The sequence below is a fragment of the Ammospiza nelsoni genome, chromosome 1 (assembly GCF_027579445.1).
Source record: "Ammospiza nelsoni isolate bAmmNel1 chromosome 1, bAmmNel1.pri, whole genome shotgun sequence".
Lineage (NCBI taxonomy): Eukaryota > Metazoa > Chordata > Aves > Passeriformes > Passerellidae > Ammospiza > Ammospiza nelsoni.
Window position 1 is genome coordinate 38,433,661 of NC_080633.1, and position 21,756 is coordinate 38,455,416.

Here is a 21,756-nt window from a genome sequence, read left to right on the forward strand (position 1 = left end):
GTAACTTTGGGGATCAGAAAAGGTTGAATACTCAAGCTTTCTGTGACGACACTTCATAAAATATCCACAGTTAGTGAGCAAAAGAAGAAAGCAATATTATGAAGGCCATTGTCCAAAGAAATTAAGAAAGAGTGACTACAGTAAGGAATACAAGTTTTTACTATAATATAACAGGGATATCCTAATAGCCCTGCACAGTAACTGTACTACTCCATTTTCCATGAGAAAAAAAAGTCATGCATATAGATCTGATGTTTCATTAACCCTACAACAACTAACATAATTCTAGAGATCTGGCAGAAGTAATAATACCTAATCTTGATAATTGATTATTTATATCAGCTGTATCATAATATGAATACTAATGTGTGAGGATCTTTCTTGACTTTACTGAATAGAAGCATATGAACATTTAAGAAAGGAAAAACCTTATATCACACTGCGAAAGAGCAAGTTTTCTGGACTATAAAATTTGCATGTGAAAAAAATAATAAAAACTGAGTTAGAAGAAATGTAAATCATCTTTCTGGCATGAGCCCCTGAACAAACTTACATCATCATTTGAAAAATTTTATTCCTGCTGAGGTTTATCTGAAATCATCATGAATATAATTTCCAATTTGACAAAATAAACACATACTATTTAGAAAATTCCTTTAAATAATAAAGTATTGCAACACTTCAGAAAAAAAAAATTTATAAAAAAAAAAAAGATCATGCAAAACAACCAAACAAAAAAAACCACCAGTGACTACACTTTTCAAAGATTAAAAACTAACAGCTGACTACCATACAGGACTCTGGGCTAATCAGCAGATGGTGCACAAATGCACTCCCTATAAAGCACAGCACTGGAATTTTCTGCCAAAGTAGCCAAGAACTAAAAAAAAATTCCCATGTAGACTAAGAATAAAGTGGGCTTTGTGGATGTACATGTGTGTGTATGAACATATAATCACTGTACTCAGAATATGCACACATATTCAAAATTAGTCAGACCCTTTAGTACTCTCATTAATGTGCTCAATGGTCTTTTTAGGATGGGCTGTATGCAATATCAAAGGAAAAACAAAAAAAGCAGATTATTCCCCTTACAGCAAATTTTGCAGGTATATAACAGATTAAACTAACCTAGACTACAAAATTTACCCTGTACCAAGAGAAAAAAAAAATTATAAATTTATATACATACAGCCCCACAGAGAGAAAATTAAGAGTCAATCTATTCAAATAAACTCCTCTGGCTCACAAAGAAATTAAAGCGTTTCTTGAATAATGCTGAAACTTCTATGCCAGCTATAAGCTAATTTAGTTGTTCTTTCTTTAGCTGTAACATTATTTGTTTCCACAATCTTTTAATTTGGAGTGCTCCTAAGAACAGAGAGGGTTGCCACTGTTTTTGAAAGAATTTATTTCACAGTAAAAAGTCTTTAAATGACAACACTGCAATTCTGAATAATATGTATTTCTTAAAGCCTGACAGTTCCAGGATCTTTTCTTTGGCTTTCTCAAGCATATTTCATCTGGTTTTGACAAGGGTCGCTGGCATGAAAGGAGTCAGTGAAGAAATAAAATACAATACAGTGAATTACTGTGGTAGTGTTTTTTTCTTTAAAATTTCAGGATTTTAAGACATTAGGAATACTCTTTTACTGATGTGTGAATACAAAACCATGTCTCCCTTAACATAGGAAAATTAGTTTTCAATTAAGAATAATTAAGAAAATAAAAGCTGTGATTGGTCAGAAAATAAAACACCATATAAAACCAATAAACAAATTCGATATCAATTACTGGATAATTTTTCTAAGGAGCTTTTGATCACTCCATTGTTTACATGACAGAGTCTACTGTTGAAATCCTCAACAGTTTAGGTTAAAAGCTAATTTATTTTAAGAAAAAGAAAGTTTGAAAGGTTATTAATATTGACCTTCTATGAAGATCACATCTGTCTTGAAACATCATTGAACAAGACTGTATCTGATGTTCTTTCCTGCATCCTGCAGCATCTATTCTTCCCTCTGACACCACTAATGACAGAAATAAAGGCCTAAAAACAAAATACATGTATGCTAGAATTTTACTTTATATCTTTACTAGACACACGGTAACATGGATCAATAGCAGTTCTGAGTATATGCTACAGGCAATTTGATGAAAAAATAAAGGTAGTAAAAAAGGCTTCAACAGCTCATTTTACATCTCAGAGCCTTTCACAGAATACAGAATTTACTGTATTTGTTTTGCTTCTGCCAAATACCATCAGCACCCTGATGTTCTTTCTGAGTGGAATTTTCTCGGTTATTTTTTCTTTTTTAAACACACAGCTATGAAGAAAAACCTAAGCCTTTGGCTATATATATCTTGGTCCTGCCTGATGTAAATCGAGCAAGTAGGCCTCTGAACCTTTAAAACTGAAGTTTTACCAGTATTTTCTACAGAACCTTAAAAAAATTCAAGTGGAAAGGTGTCTCTGGAATTTACTTAACATCTTACGCAAAGCAGAAATAATTTCAAGGTTAGATCCAGTTGAATTCTAAAAGTCTCCAGAGAATAATTTCCACGTCCTCTTTGGTCGTGTGCTTACCCACTTTTACACTGAAGTTCTGAATGCTTATATCCATATATCTAACCAGAACTTTCCTTGTTGCAATTTGTGAAGCTCCCCTCTTGCCCTTTCATATACATTCATCTTCTACCTAAAAACCCCTCAAGGAAGTTGAAGACTGCAATAGGATCCCCCATGAGCCCTTCTTTTCTCCACAGGAAATAAAACCAGCCTTGTCAACCTCTCTTTGTGAGTCACATGCTCAGGTAACCTGACCAGCCTGGTGATGCTCTTCCACACCCACTGCCTTACAATGATGTCTCTCTTGAAGCACTGGGGGCCCAAAAATGGGCATGGTACCATCCCATTGTGTAGTTCATGAATCCTGTTCAACTTTCTGTCCACAAGGACACCCAAGTCTTTTTTTCACAAATCTGCTATAGCAAACATAGGGGAAAATAGAGCTGAGTCAGAACTATGGTCATGTAATCATTGGTTTTCATCAGTTTGATGACCAAAAAAAAAAACACAACTAAATAAATAAATAAATAAGATAGTCTTTTACTTTTTTTTTAATCATGCCATAATAATAACTTTAAAATAAGGTACAAATCAAAACAATATCCTACAAATAAACCTAGGACATCATTCCTGAATAGAATGAGGAGCTTGCCTCCTTCTCTTGAAATCAACAGGTTTTGGAGTTAATTTCACTGGCACTGGTCTTAAATCTCTGATCTTGAGATATATTTCCCCTACTGAGAAATATGTCTGAGCTTAAGAAGTTAACTAAAGATTTCAGCGGCATGACTATCAGGATGACAGTGAATGTTGATTCAGAGGGGAAAAAAAAGCCATGAATAAGTAAAAGTCAGCAGTATTGAAATTTGTCTCACACAGGATAATTGTTTTTTTTTCTTCTACTCAGATGTAGCTCAAAAATTCTGCATGGTTTCTGTGATATCCTAAATAATTTTAAAAATTAATGCTGCTTGAGACACAAAAAAAAATTATTATTTTATAGCTTCATTGAAGAGTACAGATCTAAATTTGAAGTCAGAAAACAACTGAATATGGGAAAAGCTCTTAGGAAATTAATACCAGGAAGCGTTGATAAACTTTGTGCGTTGTCATGACACATAGAAGATCTGTTGCCTACCAGATGCCAGTGCAGGGGAAAAAAACACCCCACCATATTTAAAGAAGACAAGTTACTGAGAAGGTCTGGATGGAAGCCATGGTCATCATAATCTATATTGGACCTAGTGATATAAGCAGAACTAAATGGAGAGCCTGCAAAACAGGATTCACCAGTTTGTTATCTGTATGTACAAGATCAAATGCCAGCGTTCTCAGAAATGAGAATGGTGCCACACTCAGGGAGAAGCAAAGAATGGCAGACCAACACCTCATACACATTCAGAAACAACACAGATGGACATACACTGCTCTCAGAGTAACTGAGTTACATCCAGCTAATTTAGCATTGACTATCAAGATTCCTGCTAGAGGTAAAACGTGAAGATATCACTAGCCTAAAACAGCATTATCTTTTAAGTGGAGAGAAAAACTGCTTCAGAAAAATAGGTTGCATGGCAGGTGCTAGCCTCAAAAAAAACCCCAAAAACAGGGGGAAAAAAGTAATTAGAAAGAGGCTACATTGATGCAAAGTAGAAGTTCAAAAAGAAGGATGTCCCATTTTTTTTCAAGTGCATTTTAAACACAAATTTGAGGATATAATGGGTAGTTATTTTTCAATATGGTAGAAAGAGTTGCACACCTAGGAGCAACGTAAAGGCCTGAAAACATCCGGTTATAAATGTCTAAAAAGGACAAGCAAACTGTGACAGAGCAATATTTGGAATATGCAGAGAAGTGAGTAAGGAAGAGTAGATGTAGCAAGCAGGCAAACAGTGGATGAAGATTTTCACCCCTCTAACCTGCACATAGCAGCAGCGTTTGTGAGCTGTTGAGGACACCTCTAAGCATTCCATCCTCCACGTCTTCACACACCTTCAAAAACCCTCTCCAGGTGTGCTAAAAGACAGCAAAGAAGGACCCACTTCTAAACTCGTTTCAGCTGCCACTTTTGAACTTCTCTTGGGCAAACTGCCATGTCCTTTGGATGAAGGCAATTTACTAAGCATCTGGCCTCAAGATGGTAAAAAGGAGGGCACTCTATACAGCAGGGGCTATTAAAAGAGAATCTGAGCAGTCTTACACTCAGGTAGAAAACTGAATCGTTTGTAACTTTTTGAATCTGTTATTAGAGGCTCCTTTAAACCTTAGGCAGATGTTCTTATTGATTGAGATTCTCCACACACCTTAAACATTTGATTGATAATAAGCTGCTACGGAACATTTTTTTCATTTGTCAGTTAAGACAGTCAAAAACAAAGGAATTTCCTAGCTGAGACCAGAACTATACTTCAAGAAAAAAACATAAGCACATCCTGAAGTGCACTTGATGAACAATAAGGACCTTCAAAAATAATTTAAGTATATTTAGACATGAATTTCTACTTATCCATCATCTCCATGAAAAATTACCCATGATTAAAATTCACAGTAATACAAACTTCCATACTTTATTTTAAAATTTTGTTGTCCTATTCAGTGAACCAATTGCCAGATATGCCACATGAAAAATTATTAACTCCTGTGGACTTTCCCCTCAAACCCAAAATAATGTTTTGGGAATTGCTAAAATATATTTTATCTATGTGACTGCATGCTGTTATTGAAGTTATTCCAGATGCACTCAATAAACATTCCCCACAGCCTTCCTACAACTTGTTACAGTGTCAACTTTACCTGTGACTGATCTGTATTAAAATTTAGCAATGTTCATTTGCATTTATTTATAATAGCAGATAGCTAACTACAGCAAGTCCACATGGATATTTGCACACATGTTAAGAGTTTGTCCACATTTACCATCCATTCATCCTTTTCATACACTCACAAAAGCAAGTAGATCCTATGATACTTATTAGTATCTCCCATGCATGAGACCAGTGTGAGCTGGCTCTTAAGTTTCTTTCATTCACCTTGTGATAAAACTTTTTGGTGAACTATTAAGTCCTATATAGTGGTATTACATTTCTGAATAAAATAAAAAACTTCTGCAAATACAAATGGTGGTTTCAAAGCATTGCTTGCAAAAGTGTTATTTAAAGCAGAAAATGAAAACAGACAAGTGCTCTGAAATAAGGAGGAAGATTTACATTTGGAAGCAAAGGAAGTGACAACACACTGCCCTTAGCCAGTCCTACATGTCTAGAAGTCTCCAGCTTTGACATTTGAGAGATATTACTACTGCCCAGAGGGAACCTGCTGTGATGCTTCACAAGATACTGGCATGTATGATCCACAAACTAGAAGCTTAAAATCAGAGGAAAACACATATCGGATTTGCTGTTAACATGCCATGAAGCTCTGCATCAGAAGAGGATGTTAAAAAAAAACAAAAGGCAAGATATGTGACTTCCAGGGACATCTCAAGCTGAACTGACAACTCTTACTTGCCAGAAAATTAATGAAAAATCACCTACTCTGAAGGAAAACATACTTTGCCTGAAGACCTCCTCTTTTTTCCCATGTCCCATCCAATCCTATTCCTCTGAAAGGAGAGCTAACACAATGAAAAGAGAAGATGACACCACTTCTCTGAAAGTCCTGACTTGGTGGTTTACCACCTAAAAGTAAGAATGTGTCTACCCCAAAGCTATCAGCTTTCATGATCACAAAACATGACAGCAGAGGTGTAAAATGCAATAGCAGCATGGAGACAGAAAATACATAGTAACACAACAGTACAAGGACAGAAACTCTGCAAGCAGTTTGGATAAATCACCTGGATTTTCTATGTACAGATTAGTAAAAAGTAAGGATTTAGATGCAAAAGAAAGCTTGTAAAAGAATAAACATTTTCTCTGACCAGTGTGCAAAAAATGTATAGTGTAGATTTAAGAAAACTGTCACCTCAAATGCTGCTGTAGGAAACTACATTCAACTACTGAATGAAGTTGAAAAAAGAATAAAGTGTGGGAAATATACATTCCTTTTTAGTGCATATTTCATAATATTCATTACCATAACAGTAAAATAGTTATTCATTCTAAAGCAATGTTAAGTATTGAATTAAGGGATTTGCTTTTTGAAATTAGCAAGTGGGAAAATTCTGATACTTTTTGCTCTCTTTTTCCTTGTACTCAGTGTCCTTGTTGGCTTTACAACAAAATTTTGCTTTAATGAAATTTTTAGCGAAAAAAGAGTTGTAGTTAGATTTAGTTTAAAAGAGAATAAATAAAACATACTAAATTGGACAGACTTTGGTCTGCGTTATGAATTTAGAGAGCTAGATAAATAAACCACCACCAAATGGTTCACAGCCTTCTATGTTTCAAAACAATAATGGCTCAGAAATCAGTTTTTTCAGAAAACAGTTCAGAAAGCACAAAGATTTCTATTAATTTTGTGACTTTGCTCACCTCCTTCATTTTTTCCTGTTTGTTCTCTAATGTATTGTAAAAAGTATTGCAGAGGAAAGCAGTTTTAGCTTTTGTCCTAACCATGCCTCATTCACTCACGATGATTCAGCAATTTACACAAAAGAATGCACAGAAGAAATTCTGGTGTACATAAAATTTTAGAAACGTCAGCTTTCTCACTGGTGCTGCTATACGTTTGCATCCACAGTTGTTTTTCCATTCTGTCAGTGAGTTTTGTGAGCTTTGCTCCTGCTGGTTAGAATAAACGATTTCCCACAAGAGGTCACCTCTTCCCACAGTGTCCAGGCAGGTTTTATGAGAAGTGGTGCAATGTCAGCAGACCAGACTAGAACTGCATCTTGTCCTCCTTTTAATCCCAAAACATACTCAAAATCTTCACTGACTTTCTTGCCACCTTTCCACTGCATGCATGAGAGTAGAAAAGCAAAAAAAATCACCAGTAAAAAGAATATTTTCTAGGGTGTAATGAGTAAAGTGTGAGAAGTCTTTTTAAGAGACATTAAAGGCAATTATTAGGAGGAAGGTACACAAAAAACTGTGTTGCTCCAAAGCATGTTACAGTTACAGAAGTGCTGATGTCTCACTATATCCTGTTAAGTCATCACAAATCACTGTACCAAGTAATGACACAAGAAACATTGGGTTCACGTCCCTTTTGTGGCTGCAGTGTGCTGTTCTGCAGTTGCCCTGCCCCAGGAAGGAACCACAGGGGTATGGTACAGTAAAGCTGCCAAACAGATACATAAGCAACTAACAAAACTTTTCAGAGTATATCTGGTTGTTCAAATACAGTCCAGGTACCAACAGAGCAGCAAAGAAACACTGCTTTTAAACCCACAATGCACATTATTTACTGATTATAGATTTGCAGATATTAACAGACTTTTTGCATAAGCAACTTATCTGATGAAATTAGGCAGAGATATTCAAGTAAAGTAAATGTTCTGTAATTCAAGTCCAACAGACAAAAGCTCCTTCACACAGCTGGAAGTTGATGACTGTAGCATGACAACTCTAATTACACAGTCAAATGCAAATACAGCTGAACCCTACCTCTGTTCAGCAGTCCATTGCAAATTATTTTGGAACAAGACATGGGCTTTTGTTTCATATGAATCAATCCTCCCTTTCTATTATCCGCTCGTGATACAAAACACACAAACCTATCCTGCTTCATGGGAATAATTTGGAGATGAAACAAAATGGGAAATCACAGCTCCAATATTTTTCCCAACCTTTCCACGTATGTTAGTTGCAAGAGAGCATCCAGCAGTGCAAAGGCAAATACAACAGAGTTTGTGAAACACTGTATTTAGAAATTAAGTTTCCTTGTGCATAGTCCAGATACTTCATTCACATGTAGAGACATCCTGAGTAACTATAATGACAAAACCGTAGAAGACAATGCATAAAACAGAACATTTACATACTTTTAATTTACAGCAGAATCCAGTATCTAGAATTATTATGTCACTAATGTGGACATCAACCACAACAGCTGTCTTTTGTGACAATTGGACTTCCACACAAGAAACACCATTCTCTTAAATAAAGTATCCTTCTGACATACATTGAGAAAACAATGTGTATGGGTAACAGTTAGATAGATCAATGACCTTCAAAAAGCACCATTTGCATGTACATGATAAATTGCAATGCTCAAGTCATAATTTGTTTAGTCATGGTCATATGTCACTTGGGCTTGCTGGGGTCTCATCAACAAAGCAATCATTTGTCAGAAAAATGTGGCCCATATTTCAGAAATACAAGTTATGACAAAACCTATAATGGTAAAAGGACTCTCATGTTCTGATTTATACTCGTCTCAAAAAAGGCATCTCAGAGAGTTTCTCTATTGCAAGTGAAAGGAGGATGGTTACTCAAATATTCACTTCTTATTCAATTCTAACTTCTAGCAAGAAATATTTTATACTGGTCTCTCTAATTTACAACACTCAGTTGAAGAGAACTGAGCATGGTGACATGTGAAATAACCCTTCCTTATACTCTACCCTACATATTTTCTCATCGGAGTGCTGCTTTTGACGATAGTTAAAGATCTGCCAGATTTGAAAATCCTTAAGTTTCACATAAACTCACAAAACAATTGCACTTTGAAACAAAGAGCTAGATATTCAAACAGCTATTTTCTGACTACAAATTGATGCAGCTACACACAACATTGAATACTCCTAAGGAGGAAGTAAGAAATATGCTGCTATACTGCTAGTTTGAGCCTCTCCAGAATATAAATGTTGAACCATGATTGAAGCTCTTTGATAATAATTTCAGCATTGCTTAATTGCTAATTCTTTCATTATCATGGATTAAAGTGCAAAAATGAACTGCAGAAAAAAATCTTTCTATCATTAGCAAAATTGTGGTGCTAATAATAACAATAACAATTCCTCCTTAAACAAATATAGCAATAAATTAGACTGTGTTTATTTGGTCTAATAGAGAATGCATTTGTGGATAACCACATTGCACCTTTAATCAATTAGGAAATCAATCTTTCTTTATGCATTTCCACAGCTCCTACTAATGGTAGTAGCATTTTTTTCTAAGCCTGAACTCCGAACATTGTCAAATGCTGCAGTCCCAATGGCCACTTAAAGACAAACTTAATTGTATTGCGGGATATTATGGGGGTGTTATTTGTTTTATTGTTGTGTTTTACAGAAAAGTACAACACCTCATACACAGAAAAGCACTCTCATCCAACATAGTCAAAATATCAGTTATTCCCCACTCTCAGTGTGGGAACAAAGCAGAGACTATTAAAATAATAATATGAAGTTCTATCTAAGGATTGTTTTTTACATATCCTTCTGCAAGTGGGGCAGGAATCAACTCAAGGTATAAAATAGTAAGCAACGTGTGAGATGGAGAAAGAAAGTCTGAAAGTCCTAAGTGCAACATATTAAGACAATTATTTCTCTGACATGGTACACAGAAGCAGATATAAGAATGCAGTACAGCCCTATACATGGTACAGCAAAGTTGAGTACTACCTGTTATTAAATTGAAAAAATTGCAACATGGTAATTTGTTTTTTCTTATCAGGGACCATAATTGGTCTCCATTATCTAATCTGCCTTAGTACAAAAAGCCACATGTGTTTTTCTTTGGGGATCACAATCCACTGTGATGATTGAAGAGTATGTCACCTACTATGAAATGCTTTCCTCAAAGCTGTCAATGAAATTGCTCAAAGTCAAAATAAGTTTTGTTCTATCTCTGTTTCAATTCAGCCATGATCTTGAAACAAACTTATGTTAGCTGTGGGTTGAAGCCAGAATAAGCAAGCTAAAGGAGTTTGGGAATGTAATTCTGTGTAATGTACTAGTTTCAATTTATTTCACAACCACCTTATATTCATTAAAAGCAAGCATGCCCCTAACAAGGTTAACCTTTCTAATAGACTGTGAAATATGGAGTATCACTGATTATGCTGAAAATCATCAAAATGTAAATGAAATTAGAAAGAATCTGAATCAACATCATTATGTAAACAAAATATAAACTGAAAACTCTTGTAATAATACAGATGGTGTATGTTAAGATATTTGCCAGATGCTAGGGATGACCTCCAGCACTCTGAAGTCACCAAAAACCTTTGCTTTAACTTCAAAGTACTTGTTGTCTGAATAAAACAAAGTCTATATTCATATATATCAACATAGTGCACATTGCTGCAATTCTCAGATCAAAACATGGCAAAGATCTATATATTATAATGCTTACCATTATCACTTTTGAGATTTCCATTGCTGAGCTGTTTCAACCTCTTCTGGTGGGATTTGCCGTTGTAGTGGATTTGTGCCTGAGCAGCAGAGTTCAGCTGAATGTTACAGACATTACACAAAGTGAAATTGGTGTGTTTCTTTTCTCTCTCCTTCTTTTCTTCAGTGCCATCAGGTGCTAATTCTTTCTCACCTTCCCTGTCTGGGAGAGATGTGAAATCTGAATTGCATGACTGGTTATCAACTGGTAAATCGGGGCTCCAGGGCTTCTTCATATTTTCTGAGAAGAAAAAAAACACAGGAGAGAAAATTGATGAGAACACAAAATAATATAGAAAAGATAGCAATATCTGCAAACCACTAAAAGGCAGAAAATAATTTTTTGCATTTTATATTTTGACATTATATTTCCACTCATATATTTTGCTTTCTGCTCAACTTCTGCAGTTCTTTGATGTAACTTGACTAACTTCCCAGCCAAATGATGCCAAAGCTACCATTAGATATGGATGTGGCACCTCCTGTGATAACTGATCTAAGAAAGAGTAAAAACACTGCAGGAGCTGAGAAAAAAATGTGAGATAAAACAACCCTTCAGTCAATGGAAGAAAAAGGGGAGAAGGTATAATTAACAGAAGAACCTCCCTCCCATTATATATTAGTTCAATAAGCTTAAATGGACAGACCTCACCCTTGAGTTTTTTAAATATTTAGCAGCCCCAGTCATCCTCTCCCCACATCTTGTGATTGCTTTCAAGCCCATGTCTAATAACTTCACAACTTTCTCAGAGTACTTCAAAGACAAATAAACATGTTATTAGTTTCTTATCTTAACCAGCCAGGATTATAATTGAAGGATCGTTAGCTTAGATTCAGCTAATACCAGACAGCAACAACAACTGCAGAAATGAGAAGCTAATCCCATCTGCAGAACTTCAAGTGAAACCAGTGTAACTGTGAGCTTCCCTGATTAAAAGTGAGCAGAAATGGCACAGGTAAAGACATGCTCTGAGCACTGCAAACCTAATTTACTATTCAAGGAATGCAAAATGTTATACCAACTTAGCATTTTGATGAGACCTTTATATACCATATAAATCTTTAAAGTGCTTGTTCACCCAGACTTAGTGAATAAATGAAGGTCTAGACAAAGAATCTAATCTATACTTTGAGTGACAAAATTACTGCAGCCTTAAATACAATGATGCTGTTTGGTCTCTAATTGACAAATCAATCAACCTAGAGACAAAAAAAGATTATTGCAGCTACACAAGAAAATGGGTCTTTAATGCCAGATCCAGAAGAGTTTCAGTGTCTAAAACAAGCCTCCAGATTTGGGTGTGATTACAGCAAAATGCTGCAAATCATTCTTCAGATAGCTTAAAATGACTTAAATTTCATCAGCTCAACTTTTTTGACAGATCTTGCAAAGATTTAAAGACAATTATTGCCTTCAAATCAAATCACAAAGACAAATTTATCTAAAGAAGAAAGTCTAAAATCTATCAATATTCAAATCAGTTTCAATCTCAGTTTTCATATCTGCTTGATATCTAATTAGCATTGTGTTCTATGCTAACCAAACCCCATGTCATTTAAAAAATGACAGATTCAAGTCTGAGAGGACCTCTGCACTTGCTGTAGATTTAAACCTAACTCAACTAGATCTGTCAGTATTATTTCAGCTTCTGTGTAGTCAGCTCTTATCTAGGATTGTAGCTGTTGAAGGCAAGAGATGAGAAAGCAAGCTAAACAATTCACTCCAAAGCAAAAGACACTGTGAGACTGTAGAAGCTTAGAAGAAAACCTGATGTTTTTCAATAGCAGACCTATAGCAAATTTCTCCTAATGCAGGGAGGAGGTTTCTCCTGAGGAAGAAGCATAAATCTATCAAACTCTCAGCCTTTCTGGAGTTTGTTCACTCCAAAGATTCATCTGTTTAAAATATTTTTAAATTAGTAAATTCAGTCTTTAATCAAAGCAGTATAATGATTAAAATGCTATCGCAATAGAATAAGTTTTACTGATTTGGTCTAGATGCCAGTAACAGTTCAGTAATCTCATTTTATATACATGTACATGAATATATATAAAATCTATTGCATTGAAAGCATTCCCCACTAGAGAGCAGTGTGAATTTAGAATTACAAGAACAATATATCTCTAGACCTATAGTGCTAGCTATATAGACATAAGGTTACTATTAAAAAAAACAGATTTTTCAACCGAGATGTACACCTTTGTAAGCAAATATAATCTAGTAAATTAAACATTGTATGCTATGTGTATGCATGTCTCATTCCTTTTGAAACATTTACACACATAAGCTGGCAGCCTAATAAAATGTATTACCATGTCATTACATCCTTCTAATATTCCAGTCAAAACAGTCTAATCCATTAAAGTCTTATTTTTGGCATATAGAATCTGTCTTGCATTACAATTTCATTCCAGAAAACACAATTTAAAACTGCACACTCAGTAATGGCACAATAAAATAATAAGGGAAATTCCACCTTGGAAATAAGTGATTTGTGCATCTACCATGTGCTTTCCTTAGAAAAGCACGTAACATCATTAGAGCTTTCCTGTAATAGCTGAAGGACAGAAAAGATGGACAGGGCATTAAGGACAAAGTCCACTAATTACTATATTCAGGGATTTCTAATATTTCTTTTCAAAACTGTGAAAGACATTCAAGTAGCAATCATCAAAGATGCAGATGTTTGCATCTCAGTTACTCATTCCCAGACTCTATTCCTAGACATTTTAAATTTCACCAAGAAGCCCTATGCAGAGTCATCTCACTATTAAGCAGACTAAAGCATAAATTCAGGTGTTTTGTGGTCAGAAAAATATATTCCTCTTCATTTGCAGATGTCTATGCTGTAGATCTCAAATTAGATGGGATAAATTTTGCTCTGCCCATGCTAATGTCTCTCCAAACATTAAAAAGACTGAACTTTTGCAGTTAATAATAATAGTACTCATTTTCTGAGATATCAACAGATAACAACAAATATTGAGAGATACCATCTGTTTTCAAGAAACTGTTGTTAATGCAATGTTTAAAAAAGAAAAGAAAAAAAAAAGAGGAAAAAAAGAGAGACTGATCACTTATCAATATCTTCACCTTGTCAGTTTTCATATATTTGGGGGATGTTACTGGCGTACTACACCCTCTGGTAATAACTAGAATTTTCTCATCTTTTCCAGTTTCATCATAAATATGTTGTTCTATCTTTCAGGTGATAGGACATCACCAGTTGACATAAGTCACTGCTGCCCAGTGACTTTTGCATCAAGCTTTTAAGAATCTTCTTCACACTGTGAGTGGAACTATGTGCCAGGAATCTTCCCAAAACTGCGATCTCTGTGCTGAAGTTTTCCTATTTATGTTATGCTCACTGAAGTTCCTTGCTGCATTTGGTACTTGTGATACCTTTACCAAAAAGCCCATGAGTGCTAACTTGCCTTTGCAACCTTTAATTGAGCTCACTGAATAAAATGCTAGCTCTAGAAATGTATTCCTGGGAGAAGCCTAAAATCATCATACTGCCATCTATTTTAAACATGGACAGTGGGGGCAGGGTAGCCTGGGGGAAGGATCAGGAATACAAAAATAAAATATCCTTGGCTTCTTCCACCCCCTCATTATCACTGTATGATCCCAACACTGCAGCTTTCCGGTTTTGGTCGCGGCTGCACCTGCTCCTGGTTTAGAGCCCAGAGTGACTGAGGTCACGAACGGCCCATTCTGCACATGGCGGCTGCGGCACAACAAACGCACAGCAAAGGGGACCGAGCAGCAAAGCGGTGACAGGACACTCACGGTGAAACCTCTGCATCTGTGGAACACAGTTCCCTCCCAAATGACCTCAGTAACCTTCAGGATATGCTGCAGGACTCATCTGTTTTGGATGGATGGATGGATGGATGGATGGATGGATGGATGGATGGATGGATGGATGATCACCGTTTCAGTGGAAGAGCTGCTGTGGAATAGGAAGCTACTGGGTTCTGAAATGCTTTTTAGAAACCAATCAATTTTTCAGGGTCTCCCTCTTTCTGAGCCTTTCTGATTAAATTTAAATACCGAATAGCACATAATACAATAAAATTTGATGTGAAAATCTGGAAAATATATGCATTAAGTAATTTTACACTGTAGGAAGGCTTTTCTACTATGAGTTTTAGTAGTAAGAATAATCACTTGTTTCTAGAAATTGAGGAAGATTTTGTCAGGTCATACACCCAAAAGCTAAATTAATAGTCTGTGATAAAACTGTGGATAAAACTCAGTATCTCTTCTTGCTGTGTGCCTAATACAGCTCAGATAAAATCACATTTAAAGTCTATATTTACGAAATTTTCTCTTTAAAAATTCCACACAAAATAGAGAAAAAGAGGTATCTTAGCAGGGGGGACAAGAAAAGTCAGGGAGGGAAACATCCTTTTTTCTTGTTTATTGTTTCTCTGCATCCTACCAGCTCCAACCAGTCTGATCACTGCTGCTAGCTGCTACACCACTTCAATCATCCATGGGAATAATAAGAAGCTCATAATCATCATCATCTCAGGTGCTTTTGTGAAGCCTAAGAGGAAAATAATCTCTAAAGCAAAAACTGCACCAAGCAAAAGAAATAAAGGCACGTTTTCCACATGTGCTTATTGCTGAGGGGGAATGATGTAAAATGAGATTGACATTATTTGGGGTTGGAGGGCTTTATAATTTTATGTCTCTGTCCTAGGACTCCTCCCAAGAAATGCTTCTCTGCAAACTGAACCCTATAAGAATAGATACTTATCCATTTGAAACAGGCTCATTGTATACTTGTATACCTTAAGCAATAGCACAGAATATAAAAGCCTGGGCTTTTGTTTTGCTCTACCGGGAGAGCACTCAAATCTTTCAGGAAAGGCTGCATTTCAATACTGCAGCAAATGAACAAACCCCAGCCTAGCTCCCATCACAGCCACATACACCAAGAGATCCTAAAGGAACTTACAGATGGACTAAGCAGAAAAAGTTCATCGTTTCTTGGTTCAGCAGTTCCCTCGTGCCAGAAGCAGCTAACAGACATCTCATCGTCTGAAAATATACTGCAGTCAGTTTTTTAATTGAGTTCTATAAAAAGAGCTAAGCACTAATCAACACCATATGTTATTCAATTAGCTAGTAATACATATCTATTTCTCAAGCCTGTGCTAACATAATGGAGCACTTTGGGTGGTTTGGAACTATTTAAAGGCTAAGTAATTAATTTGCAAACATCAGCTTCTAAAATCTGAGCAGCACTACAGTGATGACTTACAAGCCATGAAAACTCCCTCATTTGCTTTCTATTCAATCTGTTTTCAGAAACAGTCCTTGTGAAAACAAAGATTTCTGCATAAAATAGGGCCAGAAAAAGACGCAGGTTCAGCTGTGGGTATGTTACCCAGGTCCAGAGGGATGTTCCTCCCATGCAGGTGAAGTGCGCAGCTCCTGTTTCATCACTTCCCTCTCCACCAGCAGTACATCTCAGTACAGACCTTGTACCTGAGGCAGTAATTAGCATGACAAATGGTAGGGCTAGCAAAGCTGTGCAGGCTCTGCCTACCAAGAAAATTTGCTGCTGTCAAGCAACCTGAAGTGCATTATTTTACTCCATATTCTTGATTTCGCGTACGAAATTGTGCTCACAGCCTCTAAACTCAAAACTCCTGTCCATGGTAGTCAGAGTTGTCCGAGCTCAAACAAAAGGGACAGAAACTTCCAATTGCAATTCCAGCTGCCTCTGCTGGACAAAACCTTGGGTTTAGCAATATTTCTGAGAAGGTGAGCAGTCAGAACAGGTTTTAAAGGGAAGGGAAAAAATAGAATAGGGAATTATAATAATAGGATCTTTTAGGTTTATACAGGTCTTTAAGATCTTCAAGTCCAGCTGTTAACCCAGCACTGCCAAGTCCACCACTAAACCATGTTCCCAAAAGCCAAATCCACATGGCTGTTAAATATCCCCCAGGAATGGCAACTCTATCAATCAGTTTCCTAGGCAGCGTGTATAACTACTTGATAATCCTTTTGTTGAAGAAATTTTCCCAAATATCCAGTCTAAACCTCTGCTAACACAACTTGAGGAGATCTCCTATCACTTGTTACCAGGGAGAAGAGACCAATCCCCACATGTCCATACCCTCCTGTCAGGTATCTGCAGAGAATGATAGGGTCCTGAGCCTCCTTTTCTCTAGACTAAAAAAATCTCAGGTCCCTCAGCTGCTCCTCATCAGATTTGTGCTCCAGACCCTTCACCAGCTTTACTGCCATTCTCTGGAGACATTCCAGCAACTCAATGTCCCTCTTGTAGGGAGGGGCCCAAAACTGAACTCAGGATTTGAGGCGCTGCCTCAACAGTGCTGAGCACAGGGGGACAATCCCTGCCCCGGTCCTGCTGGCCACACTACTGCTGATACAAGAATATTACTTTTGATTTCATAGATAAAAATCCCTTTTTACAGACTCTCTGGACCAATTCCTATATGTGAAATCAGCCTACAACCCTGTCATTCATATATCCTATAAGTGCCATTTTCTCAAATATCTTTAGTTTTCCCAGTACCTAAATATCCAATCAAAACTTTATCTCAGCAGAAAGCAAGAGCATGAACAGCTGTTTGGGCATTAACAAGCAATTCTTTTTTGCAGATGAGAAAGTTCCATTTTTAACACTCCAATACAATCACTACCACTGTATCCAAGTAGGCAATTTTTAAAATTAACTTTCAGTTAGTGTTTGTGACAAGTTTGCTGATAGGTTATATCTTTGGATACACAGGCACTCTTTTTTTCCCTTTTGTGATTAAGTATTTCAGAAATAAGTATTTTGGCAATATGCTGATGAAAATACATCCACAAAATGAAACAGTAAGAAAATTAAAAGGCAAGCCACATGAATAAGCTCTGTGGGAATTCTGTTTAAAAAAATAAACAACCACCACTTTCCACAAAGAAACCCAAACATTGCAGAATAAAAAGTAATAGTTTTTAGAAAGACAGTTCAATCCCTAAAATCTTTGTTATGCACAAAAAAGGCAGCCATTAGACATGAAATTAAATAAAATAAAATGGCAATAAATGTAGTAACAATGAGGAAGAGGAAATTAAAGGCTACGAGCAAGAGATAACTGAAAATAAGATTTTTTTGTTTTCAGTTCAAAAGAAATTCCAGAAATATGTGGGGTTTTCCTTTTTTTTAAATCTAAGAAATTTTAGAAATTATTCTTTGTTGTATTTGAAAGATAATTTCCAAATATTTACAGAGCTCTGTGGTTTGAATTTTCAAACCTTCTAAGTTCCTAGTAAATAGCAATATTTACCACATATAAAAATATCCAAAAGACAATCTCCCCCTTGATTTTGTTATAATTTTGTTTTAGGGAATTGCTTTGTGAATATTCTTAAACAAAAGACCTTGAAAACACAGGAACCATAGAAGACCAAAACAATTTTAGAGCAATTTTAGTGCTTCAATCACTGCTCCCTGTGGAAAATATTTCTAAATCAAACAAAGTTCTACTTTTGCTTTTCTTTAAATGCTTTTCTAAAAACACTGTTAAAAAATTAAAAAAAAAAAACTTGAGGAAAAAGTCTTATGGTTGAATCTTATCATTTATACTTTCACAGCAGGAATCTTTTTTATTTAGATTATCTGCTCATTATAAAACATTCAGATTGCTCTGGCAACATTTACAAGTATAGGGATTTTTTTTTTTTATTATGTTATTGCTTCATTACACCCACAGGGCCATTTAGTGTTGAATTTAATGGAGACCAGATCATTTTCCAAGCAATGCAAACACATCAAGGTGAAAGTCTGTTGTGTTTGGAAATGTTAGCAGATGTTTCTGCAAGTGCTTGTGAGAGTTATTGTTGTTTATCTTACCCTCAAACCTCTGGATTGCATTTTCTTTAAATACTGCATTCACCCCTGCATTCATGATAATATGAACACAATTTTTGCTAGTTTACAGCATGTGGGTTTCTTGGGTAGCTGTTACAATTTTAGCTGAGAAGTATAAACATATTGTGTGGAACTTAAAAAGCATATTCTCTATCATGGCTTGACAGACAACGCCTTTGCTATTGTCTCCACGGCTGATAGAATGTTTCTGCTTGTCAACTATACATTTATCTGAATCTCTTCATCAGTACTAGGGATCTAAAAATAATGTCTAGCAAATCAGACTATCCTGGACATGCATTGGTACAAAAATCTGAAAGACAAATCTTGGGACCTGGACCTACTGATGTTTCCTTGGGGTGACACAGTGTCCCAGAGCAGCAGCTAAAATCTTTTGTTACAGTCACACAAGGCCAATGTAGAGCTTCGCTTTTGCCACTGGGGACTTATTTTAACACAAGGACTATCTGTCTGTGTCACATTTCTAATAACCTTTTCATCACAGTACCCAGATGTAATCCATTTATAGAAACGCTTATGCATCAAAAATAAAAATGTGCAAAAGGAATCTAATTACTGAATACAGAAAGTGGGATGATTTGTTTTTTATTTGGGATAAATTCAGGTGATTCACTATTAGTGAATGTAAATATATTTTCGAGGCGTGACTGCTATAATCCCACAGGGTGAATGTGTGTGCCAGTGCACATTCAGGAAAATGCATCATAAAATATCAGGACCTAAGAGGATGTACTGGGCAATGAGATATTTATGGCACTAGCTTTTCCCTTGCATTACTTTCCCACGAGTGTAATTCACTCCTCTGCTGAATTGTGTGGAAAATGAAGGCAGGGCATATTAGGGAGAATTTGCTTATATTTTTTATAAGGCAAATAGCTTTTAAGCTAAGTGTAAGAGGAGGGTTTGAAATTATTTCTGTGAGTGTTTATTCATGCAAGATCTCTGAAATACATTACTTATTTGGAATTTGGACATAGAGAGTTCCACAATAAAGGTATGAAAATGCAGGAAAACATGGACACACTAGAGAATGCAAGCCCATATCTCCCATTCAAAGCAGGAACTGCTGCTCCACTTCAGGTCTAAAAGTCAGGCCCTGTTTCAAATTACTGATTGCACAGCATAGTCCAGGAGTATATTCCAAAACTTAAAGCCTATCAGAGAGGCCCAGGAGTTCACTGAACTCATTAATCAATGATAGTGCCTTACTAATCTTAAAATACAAAAAAAGCTTCTAAAATAGGCAAGTTTTTCCCAATTTTGCAGAAATCTGTGTATTTTTATACATCTCTTCCATGCAAAGTTGTGATGGAACACCACCTTCAGGATTCCACCACCGTGTTATTTTTTTTATTGGGCTTTATATGGCATGCACAGCTAATAATTACAAATCAATGGTTCTTTCTGAAACATCCTCCCTCATGATTGGATATATTTCTGAAAAATAACCATGGAAAGCATGAGAATTACACCACACACACACACAGAGAATGTAAAATAGCTGATGAGTTCCAGCTTTCTCTGGGAGGCCTTCACAGCAGCACTTCTCTGCAGCAAGTGCTCACAGCACAGACCCTGAGCCACTGCTTTTCGGCAGCCTGAGCACTTTGCTCGGCCACTGTGGTCTGCAAAAACGACTCCTGCTGAGTGAGGGAAATCTTTCTAGCTCTGCTGGCCATCTGCAGCATCTCTCAACCTGCTGGGTAGGCTGAAAATGCTGAAAAGCCCTGAGAAGTCAAGCATGGCAGAATTCAAAGCCCTGGAAGACCTATGAAGTTTCTCCCTTCAGGCATGCTGATTCTGATGAAGCAGCTTATAAACTCTGTTTTGCATAGAACCAGTTTATAAAAATCTCTGGGATTTGCTCAACTAATTTTTTAAGAATGGTGACTCAACTTTTCATTAAAAATTTTTTTAGCAGTAAAAGTCATTAAAGAATATTGATAAAATATATATGTAATTTTCAGATTAACTCATTATGAAAAATAATTTTGTGGCTAATGTTTAGAAAACTTCACAAAATATTAAACTGCCTGATATGTCAGGTTTTGTGCTCAGAATTACCTTCTCCAATTCACCTCATAATCGAAAACACTGCAGGTTACCAGACATGTACATAACTTTGATGGAAATGAACTTTTTAGAGAAGTTAGAGAAAAGTTAAATACAATGGTAGTAGTGACCTCTAGCTATATATAAAACAGTTTTACAACATGGTGCTCATTGCACTAAAAACTCAGACACCTAACTGGATCAGTTTTCCTCAAAAGGCAAAATATATATATAGATATATATATATACACACAGATGCAAGTCAGGTTGACAGCCACTGAACTCAGTGGCATAATGGCATAACAATGGCATAAAAACAGTGCAAGAAAAGCAGAATCAGATTCTTGTTTTCCTTTTAACTAAAGGAAATTCATAGTATTTTCAGCATCCCAACAGTCACCATAATTTCTGCTGTTCTTGTTATGTATTACAGAAACTGTCACTTTTTAAATTTATGGTATCTTTTACAGCTTGGGTTAAAGAACACTTAAAGCACTTTCAGTGTTTTATATACCTGTACTCTAGAAGAATAGAAATGAGATTCCTTTATTAATTTAGATCCAGACTACCAGACTATTCACACTAGCAGTCTCAGTGAATTTTAATGGGATTACCTGCATGAGTAAGAATTTCTAAGACAAAAATCAGAAAAGGAAAACCTTTCATGATTAAAAAGTACAAAGATTACAATAGCTAAAACTTCATTGTCGAGTACCTGACTCACAAAGCTACAATTCATTAAACTAATAGTCAATGTATATGTGATCAATCAGAGGAGCTCTATAAGGTAATATAACATCCAAACAATGTCAAATTGCTACATCAGTCGTAAACCTACATATTGTTTCTTCCCTGAGAAATTTCTTTAAGAAATTTCTGAATTCTGAATTATGGGCAACCAAATTTAAAAAAATTAATCTCCCAATACACAT

At 36.0% G+C, this 21,756-nt stretch overlaps 1 protein-coding gene across 2 annotated transcripts in view; it reads right to left on the bottom strand.

Moving 5' to 3' along the window:
- Positions 1-21,756, bottom strand: part of ZNF385D (zinc finger protein 385D) — a 412,526-nt gene that overhangs the window by 320,785 nt on the left and 69,985 nt on the right. For both annotated transcript variants that reach the window (XM_059473342.1, XM_059473350.1), the window contains exon 2: positions 10,810-11,088. In XM_059473342.1, the coding sequence (XP_059329325.1) occupies positions 10,810-11,088 (279 nt within the window). The remainder of the gene's footprint in view (positions 1-10,809; positions 11,089-21,756) is intronic.